The sequence below is a fragment of the Sceloporus undulatus genome, chromosome 6 (genome assembly GCF_019175285.1).
Source record: "Sceloporus undulatus isolate JIND9_A2432 ecotype Alabama chromosome 6, SceUnd_v1.1, whole genome shotgun sequence".
Taxonomy (NCBI): Eukaryota; Metazoa; Chordata; class Lepidosauria; order Squamata; family Phrynosomatidae; genus Sceloporus; species Sceloporus undulatus.
Window position 1 is genome coordinate 89108766 of NC_056527.1, and position 10700 is coordinate 89119465.

The window sequence follows — 10700 nt, forward strand, 5'->3', positions numbered from 1 at the left end:
GTTTTATTTATATAGCACTGTAGATTTGCACAGCGCTGTACATACAAACAATAAAATAGATAAGAGTAAACCTGCTCATGGTGTGCAATCTAAGAAATAATAGCATAATACATATAAATAATACATAACAATACAGGAAAGAGTTCAATAAAACAGGCAACAAATTAAAAACATCAAATAGCAAATAACAGTCACTCTTCTCTTTGGGCTGCAAGTACATCATTTTTCTGGTGAACTTCATGATTCCTTTTTTGAGTCTTTCTTACATAAGGTTGCAAAATGGAAAATGTCTTTAAAGATTGTGAAGAAAGGGAAATTTCAGCATTCTCTCATTTTCACTCTGGCAACCCTACTTGTGCCTTAGATATGTCAGAAGTTTCCTCATCATCTCTGTACAATGGTCAGAATGTGCTCAAATCAGGACTACAATAAACTGAAGACGTGTTAGTTGATCTGATGAGCTAGTATGAAAAATGGTCAACTCATTCACCATCTTTAAAATGTTAATGGCAAACAGTTTTTTCCTTTTGACAATTCACGGTGAGTTCAGGCTAAATGGCACATCCCCAGCCCCGCCATTTTGAAGAACTCAAGCTGGCTTGATGATGTTACACCTACCATGGCAAGCTGGGCCTGAAGTTCCAGTTCGAGCCCTTGTATGGTACGTCTCAGCTCTGTAATTTCACTCTTGCTTGAGCTTAGCTGATCCACATTAGCAGAAATCTCTTGCCTCAGAGCTCCAACCTTAGGTAAGATAACCAAAGATGAGAAACATTTATTAAAGAGCTGAGTAATAGTGATAAGGTAAGGGGATCAGTTTCTGCCCCTGACACTCTGGTGCCACATGAATTGCCAAAAATATTCCCCCAATGGGAAAAAATCCCAATAATTTGGTGGAAATACACTTTGGCTTTTTAAAACAGGTATTTTCTGACATTAAACTGTGCAGAATTCCCCTGCAACTGGTTTAAAAGGTGAAACAACTCACCCTCCCCATTTTCTGACTCATGAAAGGTTGGTGTGAGGGGTATAGAAATGCCATGGGCTACAAAAGCAGCCTTGGTGCCTGCATATGACCCCAAAGATGTTCTTTCTGCACTCTTTGTTTAACAGGTTGAAGAATTGGAACATTTCTTAGGGCTCAGAGAGTGGGTGAGATAGAGACATTTCTTGCCTGTTGGTTGAATCGATCTTCTGCCTCTTGACGATTCTTCTCTGCAAGTGACTCGTACTGGGATCTCATTTCATTCAGCAATTTAGTCAAGTCAACTCCTGGAGCAGCATCCATTTCAACATTGACATCCCCACTAGATGCTCCTCGGAAGCTCTTTAGTTCCTGCAGTAGGGGAAGCCAAATAGATCAGTGTCTGCATACAGGAAGAACCAGAACACAAAACTGGAACAGTCCACAAAAGAATAGGAGAGTTAAGAGTGTGTGTCATTGACATGAATGAGAGCCATACCTGATTTTTTTTTAAAAAAGTTTCTTTCTCATGGTCTCTTCCCTTTTAAAAAATTATTTTTGGGAACTGTAACTAAGTTGTAACCTGAGAGGGGTGTATGGTTCTTGGCTACAGCTTGTAGCCAACTTATTTGATGTATTAGCTATATTTTATCTTACATTTCCTCCAATGTACTTAAGGTATCATACATAGCTCTTCTCCTAAATTGGATCCTCCCACCAACCCTGTGAGATGGGTCCCTCTGCAAATCAGCAGCTGGTTTGAGACTGTCTGGTAACTTTGATGGCTTAGTGGGTATTTGAACCAGGATCTCCCAAGTGACCATCCAGCAATCTAACCATTTTCCTGAATGTAAAGATCTCTTCAAAGGAAAGTATTTATTTTGGTGGCATAATGACATTCATAGATGGATAATTACACACGTAACTACATGTAGAGTTGTTCTCATATTTATTTCAAAATTCTTTGTCTTAAAGGCTGAAAAATGTAGGAGTATGGGGATTATGATAAACCAAATAAATGCAGTACATACAATTTTATGAGGAAAATTAAAACAAGTATTGCATAAGATAGGAACCAGTGTGGTGTAGTAGTTTGAATGTTGACCAAGGACTTCAGGATACCATGGAAACACACGGGATAACCTTCGGCAAGTGATAATCTCTCTGCCTCAGAGGAAGGCAATTTGGCAACCCCCAGCTGAATGAAATTTCCAAGAAAACCCCACTTTAGGGTTTGTTGTTGTGTGCCTTCAAGTTGTTTCTGGCTTATGGCAATGCTAAGGCACACCTATCACGGGTTTTCTTAGCATGATTTGTTCAGAGAGGGTTCATCTAAAATTGAGAGAGTTTGACTTTCGCAAAGTCACCCAGCTTCTTTCCATGGCCAAGTGGAGATTCAAACCCTGGGCTCTAGGGTCATAGTCCAGCATTCAAACCACTGCCCCACACTGGTTCACTTTAGGGTTGCCATAAGTAAAAAATGACTTTAAGGCACACAGCACTGATAGAATATACTTGTCTATAAATCTAAAAATTTATGCCCAAAAATTGACTCCAAAATCCTAGGTTGACTATAGAAATGTGATACCAGCTCTTTCAGATTTCCCCATGCAGTGTGGAGAGGAGTTTAGTAAGAAAGAGCCAAGCAGAAAGAGTCCTGGGTGATTGACTGATATTACTGTTTGTTTAAGAGTCCCCCCTCTCGCCTGTGCATCTGGTTGAAACAAAAGCTGAAACGATGAAGAAAAGCCTCCATCAGAATTTCTCTTGCCATATGCACACATACACACACTGAAGGAGCCTCCAAGTTATACCCTCGACCTATCCACGGGTCATGGCAAAATCCATAATTTTGGCCCTAAAACCTGACCTCGAGGTCAATGTATACTTGAGTATATACAGTTATAAAGGGGACTTGAGAGAGATGCATGTGCATACTCTCTCACCAAGTTGCAGTTCAAGGCCAGCTCAGTGCCTTTACAATTGTGGCTGGATTTTTTTCAGTTCAGTTTTAAAGCAGTCTTGGCATGCTTCTATTTGACCACTAGATGGTAGGCACAGCTGGGATTAAGGAGGGAAACAAAAACTCGTTGCCTTTTTTAACTGACAGTGCTAAAAGCTGTTCATCTGGAAGTACCCTGAGAATCTTATCCTAATTTCTCTTATAAATTGTATATGAGCATAGTGTGGACATGCGTGCACGCGCGCGCGCACACACACACACACACACAATTACTTTCAGCTCACCCAAATGATTTAAATACCACCTTTCAGACTTCATTCAAGCTAATATCCATAGTGTTTTAAATATATAATTTTAAAATATGATGCCATCTTTTCTGCAGGTGAGCAACTTCTTACTTCCCTTTACACACTCATCTGCCTCACATAACAAGTCAATGACAAGTGGTCTGTGTGCATGTCTTTGCTTCCAGGGTATAATGATGCTGTTAAGGAAGGTCAGCTCCTAGTTTGAGGGCTACTTTGGTACAAAGTGCAACTCCCAGAATTCTCACAAATCTCAGGATTCCTCAGCTACCATCGCTATTTTTTCAGCTCCTGATTAAGACCTGAGTCTAGCATCTAATATTAGCAAATTTTGCACCACAGCAAAGATTAGAATGAACAGTTCCACCTTGTGTTGTCTTACCTCCTCATGGTTCTTCTTGAGGTAAGCAAGCTCCTCATTTAGGCTTTCGATCTGCAGCTCTAGGTCAGACCTATGCATGGTTAAGTCATCCAAGACTCTCCTCAGGCCATTGATATCATTCACCACATTCTGGTGCAGGAAGAGTTCATTTTCATACCTTGAAAGTTAATATTAAGAATGATGGGTACAGTATATTTTGACACTAAAGAATAATGCACCACTACAGGTCCACCTTGAGTTCAAGAAGGACAGTGATCAGCCAATCCCATCTCTTCCTGCCCAGGCTAAAACCCTGTGGGGGAAGCTGAGAACAAAGAAGAGAGAACTTGGGCATCTTCATTTTTCATCCTTTCTCACCAGGGATTTGGTACTTACTTGAGTTTGAAATCATCAGCAGCTAGGCGAGCATTGTCGATTTGCAAAATGATCCCAGCATTTTCAATGGTTTGTCTAAGTATCTGTAATCAAACAAAAAGATAGCTGCAGTGAAATCAAGAAATCATATACATTTTGGTACTCTGGACTCTTTATATCAGGCTGTATAGACCTTTTGTCTACTAGGATTGCACATATGCTGGGGAGATAATAATGGCTGGATGTACTGTACATTCTCTGCACACAGAGAGCCAGATAGGTGCACAATGGTAATGCTACCAATTTGGACATATAATTCCTACCAGTTTCCCTCTACAAAGAATATAAAGCATTGTGTTACGACTTTTATCTGCCGAGCACAGCTTGGTTCCCAGCTTGCCTAGCTCCTGCACAAGCACTTTAAGACATGCACGCTTACACCAACAGATCTTACTGGAGAAATAAAATATGCAGAGGAATTTTAAACCGCTTAGATAGTTCACTGATAAGCAGTATAGGAATTTACATGCTATTGCTATATGCTAAAACTGGGAGAAGAATTCATATAAAGTAGTCAGCTACATGTGAGTGCATGGAGGATATTTAGTTTATCTGTGCATTAAAAATTTTTTTAATTTAATTTAATTTTGTGATGAGGAGGGTTCAGCAGAGATGAATCTCTGAAAGGAATCTGCCACAACCTCAAGAGTGAGATTCTATCATTCGATTGTTCTAATTTATTCATTTATATCCTGCCTGTCTCCTAAAACTGGTGCTCAAAGAAACAAACATAAAAACAAATACAGATAAAACTACACACAGTGACATAAGCAAAAACATAGAAAAAGTTATTGTTAATAGCAGTGAAAACATAAAAAACACAAATGTACAGATTTTAGGAGGGGATCTTGATTGTTGTGGGGTTTCTGGTAAGAATAGGCAACCTGCCCTCCATACATTTTGGGCTATCACCCTCCATAAGCCCCAGACTGCCACACATACTGGCTGGGGCAGATGGGAGTTGTAGCCCAAACCATCTGCAGGTGAGCGAGAGCGAGCACAGTAATAGCCGCGATCATCTAAAAAGTATAAATGAAATGGAAATTTTGTTTTTTTTAAAAAAAGTGTTGCTGTTTATTGTTCTCTCCTTTTTATTTATTTTAAAAAAAATGTTATGAAAGGTAATCTTTCCTGCTGTCTTTTATTGTATTCCTTTTTCTGAATGGCTTGGACAATCCACACTTTTAACAGCTAGTTGGTATGGTGGCTGGTAGAGTCTGTACATTGTAGCCCCAGGAGCATTTCTTCCAAATGCTATCTTTTCACCATTAAAATGTCTGTGTTCCAAAATCTCACATTTTAAATCGGCACAGTCCTTCTTCCAACCCTTTCATCTTCCCTTTTCCTTCGTTCAGTTTAGCTATCTACATTTAAGTCTGCTACTTCATAAAAAAAATCCCATACCTTTCTCATCCAGAATTTCCACATAAGCGTGGGCCATGCAATCCTGCAGTGTTATGCAGAGTGGGGCTGGGGCAGCCGAGTGTCATAAAAAGGGAGCAAATTATCAATTTTTAAATTTATTATTGTTGTATTTTTACTAGTAAGGAAAAGGGGTTGCTGTACCAAAACATTTCATCTGGCCTTGAGTACTATGCACCTTGATTTGGCAGTATGTGTATGTGGTGGTGGTGGTGGTGGGTGGGATGGACTACAATTTCTTGTTTTGTCTCAGGCAGCAAAATGTCTTGGTCCAGCCTCTTTTGCAAAATACAGTCTCTTATACTTAACTAAGTGGATAGCTTAGTTGAAGAACACTTAGTTTTCAGATAAATGAAGATTCGATCTCTTCAGGCAATGCTTGTGGTAAGAGATGAGACAAGTTACTTTTTTGGACTACAGCCCCCCAGAATCCCCCCAGCTAGCATCCCTAATGTTCTTGTTAGCTCAGATGATCAGGGAGGAGTATATATCTACTTTTGGATCCTGGAGAACCACTTCCACTCTGGAAAGACAAAATGACCAGTGTTCTGACTCTGTAAAATATCTTCCAATGTAGAAAAAGCAACTCCGCCAGTTAAGAAGTAGTAGTTCTCTTACAGTTCTGTGTATGATCACAGAGGGTTACTTTTTGTTCCTTTCCTATTATATATCAGCCATAATAATTTTGTAGAATTTAACCTTGACAGATGGAGTCTAGTTTGGTCAAATCTTAAATGCAGGCTGGTTGCCTCTACTTAACAAGAGATACAAATGACCAGTTATTGAGTCGTGAAATATAGCTAGAGATCAAGACTTTACTTTGAAGGTACAGTATTCACAGATCAAAGCACTGTCCATAAAGCAAGTTTCATTTTCAGATGTCCAAGGGTGACAGTTTGTGTATAAATTTGTCCAGATTGACAACAGCCTTATTACTCCTAGCTTTGAGAGTATTAAGGCCTACAACCTTCACAACCATTTTCTTCAATATTGTAGTGCATGAGAAACCTATAATTGAATTGCACATTGCAGAAAGTTCTTGCTCCCAGTCATACCTCAGGAGAATGTTGGTCACAGTCAACAAATCCCAATAGTTGACGGGTTACTTACTTTGCCCCGCAGATCTTCAATGATGTTCATATACTTGCTGTAGTCTCGAGTGGTGTCAGGGATGCTGTACTTGGCATACCATTCTTTGATTTTGAGTTCAAGTTCTGTGTTTGCCTCTTCAAGAGCGTGTACTTTGCCCAAGTAGTTAGCAAGGCGGTCATTGAGATTCTGCATGGTCTGCTTCTCACCCCCAGAAAGGAGACCAACATCTCCCCCTCCAATGCCACCACCAAAGCCACCTCCATAACCACTACCAAGGCTACTTCCATAGCCACCACCAAAGCCACCCGCAAAGCTGCTACTTGAAAAGCCTCCACCCAAGCCACTGCCCAAGCCCCCACCAGAACCTCCACCAAACCCTCCACCCAATCCACCTCCAACAAGGCTTCCTCCAGCATAACCTGCTCCACTGTATCCCCCAACATATTTGGAACCACTACCAAATCCACTACTAAATCCTCCACCACTAGATAATCTGACAGACCCTCCACCACCACCACCTCCAATGCTATATGAGGAAAGCTGTCTGGAAGAGCCCGAAGTAAGGACTGACAGAGCCATAGTTTTTGAGCAAGAAGTACAGGGTGTTCTGTTCCAGCAAGGCAAGGCAATTAGAAAGAGTGTGCCGAGTTGGTGGGCTTTTGACATTTATATACAGAGTTAAAGGGTGTATCATTTCCGCCTTGATCCCAGCAAAAGAAATCTGTTGCCAAGTCAATGTCTTAATAGCCATAATAGGATAATTGTTTTGCCTGATTAAAAAACCATGTTACCAGGTCCAGTTCTTTAGAAATATGTATCCTGGAGGGATATTTGTTTTGCCAAAATTGTGGATGGAACTAAATGGAATACAGCCAAGTGTACTTTTCTTTTTATCTTTTAAATTTTAATGAGCAGCCCTTTCCCTTTTTTCTCTTTCTGCCTCCTCTTTATTTTAACTTGAATTAGATGGCATTCTCTTCAACGTATCAAGCCTGCAGGCATAACCCTTCCAATTGAAAGAGGAAGCCAAACAAAGCTGCAGGTGACATGTATGAACAACACATACACAAGGTTTTTCCATCTGGGAATGTATTTATTGAGTTCTTTATAAGAAATCCAGCAGAAAAACAGATCTCAAATACCTTGCCAGGCTTTGGCACAAAATTACAATTTGCCTGATTTATTAACTGCAGCCTTCTTGGATGATGATTAAAAAAAGTATTTGATGTTAAATCTGAACTGTTAATTTGATATACAACCTGTCTTTGCATGTTCTAAGAGATGTGAAGATGTGGGAATTTGTATTTGCAGGCCAAAGAATTTCTCTTCAATCCATGATTCAGAAGACAGCAAGTTAATTCACATATAGATCATCATTATTTTATTACTAATTGTTGTGCAGAATTTCTCTGCAACTGCTGTTCCAAACCAAAGTACTGATATTTCCATGGCTCCTCTGTGGCTTTGTCTGCATAGGCCAAAAGGCCCACCTCTCATTCTGGTGCCATCCTGTTTGGACGATGCACAGCCCAAACCCTGGTTCCGATACACGCAGTCTGGACTACATCCGGCATTTTCCACACCAGAAGCAGGCTATAGCAATGTTAGCAATGTAAAAATAAGTGACCTTTTGTTCTGGATCTTCCAGGAAAATTGAGAGCCCTCCGCTGTGGCTGTCTGCACAGGGATCCTGCTGACCCTGGCCAATGCTTCTGCTGTGACCACCATGGGTTACTTGCTCTTAGATCAGAAAGAGGCACCTAGCAATGTGACCACTGGACACCTTGTTCTCACCTCAGAAGTGAGTGACTTGTGGTGGTAGTGGCTGTGCTGAGTGACCCAGCAGGACGCTTGTGCAGACAGCCACAGCAGCACAGAAATGGAGGACGAGGTAATAGGGGCACATCAGGGCATTGTCTCAGTTCTAAAATATCCATTGATTATTTATACTACAGCTCCATCATTCCTAACACTGCTTTCTCCTTTTTGGGTCCTTGTAGGCTGATGTGACTTTAAATGCACTTGGAACTGAGCTTCATTCTGAAAAAGCTTGGTCTTAAATGCAATTTTACTTATTGTTATATTATGAATTAATACAATTTCTGCTGGAATGTGTGCTACTGTGCACAGGCAAATAGCATTCATGATGGTTCACCTTGTAAATGAATGATAATTCAGTGTTTTATGTCAGTTCATTGACACGTCCATGGAATGGAACATTGATGGAAGTAGGACAGTTTATGTATTATTCAAATAACTCTTATTTAGCTCATTTTCATACTCTTTTTGATTTAAAATCTGAGAAAAATATAAAGAGATATGTACACAGTGTTGGATTATTGGGTTTTCAGTCCCCACAGTTTTTGCAATGGAGCAAATTGGGAACTTGATCAGATGTGCTTTTAACACATTGCAACACAGTAATACAGTAACTGTCTATTATTCTACAGAACAGAAACTTCCCATGCCAATATATTTCATATTTTTGAGATTCAGGCTCAAAGGTATGAGGACTAGGAATCAGATCCAATTCTGAATTGCCAAGTAATGATGGGCCAACTTGAACACGGGTTAGAATAGGGATGGCAACTTGTGGCCCTAAAAGTATTGGCATCCAGCTCCCATAATCCTTCAACATATACTCTGTTGGTTTGACTCATGGGAAAAGTGTAGGTGCTACAAATCAGGTTCTGATAACAGGCTGTATCTGCACACCAAATGACTTTGTTCCTGTTCTGGTATATTAAAAATGAAAGATTTGATTCTTTCCTGATCTGGAGAGAGGGCCCCTATCATCTGCAGTTGTTGCTTCCTGTTGAACAATTGGCCACAGGAGAAAAAGACAGTTTGACACCATTGTAACTGCCATGGCTCCATCCTACAAAATGCTGGAATTTGTAGTTTTGAAAGGCACCCCAGCACTCTTTGGCAGAGAAGGCTAAACACTGTGCAAAACTACAAATCCCAAAATTCCATAGCATGGAACTACAGCACTTAAAGTGAGGTCAAACTGCATTATTTCTGCAGTGTAGCTGCACCCCGTGTTTCTGAAGAAGCTTTAGACTTATGGTTTACAATAAGCACCATTCTGTCAGGATGGTAATGGACCCGTGTGACTCTGGAAGATGGATATTTGCTCTGCTTGGAATCCTTCTATCTACACTTCTCATTTTATTGCTTCTGCAGACAAACAGCAAGTTGAAACACAGCTGGTAATTGAGAAAAGGTTGGACAAACATGCTGGCGATGAAAGCTGTACACTGATCAGTTACATGCATGTTTAAAGGGATAGGCGTGTACTCTACTCATTACTTCGGTGATAGTAAAGTTTGAAAACCTCAAGCTGTTTCAGTATAAATGAGATGTAACAATTTGCAACACTGTATTTAATATATGTTCTGCATTTTAATTATATTATAATAGTATTTTAACCCGCCTGTTTTCTATAGCTGCATGTTTTAACTTCTGAATCTAGTGCTAAAAAGGAAGGCACCAGCCACATCCAGGCTGGCTATGTTAAGCAGCCTCAATGGGTGCCTACAGAGAATGGGGTTTATCTAGGTTCTAACATGGAGGCATGGATGAGAAATTTTGTTCACTTTTTTTTAAAATGAGAGTTTGTCAAATTCACAGTTGCCATGTTGGGGATAAAATTAAACTTAGATTTAAAAAAAAATGTGTGTGGGAGAAACAGAAACAGATTAATCCATGCTTTGAGTAACCGTTAAGGCAGTGTCTGAATCAGTTTTTCAGGAAAAGATGGGATATAAGTGATTTCCTAACATATATTAATAATAACAATAGAAAATGTTAGTACTAGGTATTTTTTTTTCCTTTTTCTAAGAAGATCATTATCATTACCACTTCTATGGAAAAAAGTGCGATATTGCTCTCCCTATCTGAACAGTTATACTTTTTGGATATAGCCAGTAAAATGAATGCATCCCCCCCCCCTCCTCTAGTTTGTTCAGGAGAACTGGCTAAACTTTGCAGATTTCTTCATATTTGGGACAGGAAAAAAAACTTGATTTTTAAAAATTCAGTTCAAATATGGGAGAAAGCAAAAGGTGACAAATTTCCCTATGGGTAGTATGTGAACTTATTTGTATGGGCACTAAATGCAGATGTGAAGAAATCCACCTGTTTTCTATAGCTGCA

The 10700-nt window shown here is 39.8% G+C and overlaps 1 protein-coding gene across 1 annotated transcript in view; it reads right to left on the minus strand.

Moving 5' to 3' along the window:
- The window catches only part of LOC121934290 (keratin, type I cytoskeletal 10-like), an 11666-nt gene extending 4545 nt beyond the window's left edge, over positions 1 to 7121 (minus strand). The window contains exons 1-5 of the mRNA XM_042474646.1: positions 6561 to 7121; positions 3990 to 4072; positions 3615 to 3771; positions 1175 to 1336; positions 619 to 744 (exon numbers count right to left, since the gene is read on the minus strand). Of these exons, the coding sequence (XP_042330580.1) occupies positions 619 to 744; positions 1175 to 1336; positions 3615 to 3771; positions 3990 to 4072; positions 6561 to 7121 (1089 nt within the window). The remainder of the gene's footprint in view (positions 1 to 618; positions 745 to 1174; positions 1337 to 3614; positions 3772 to 3989; positions 4073 to 6560) is intronic.
- Between the last annotated feature and the right edge of the window lie 3579 nt (positions 7122 to 10700).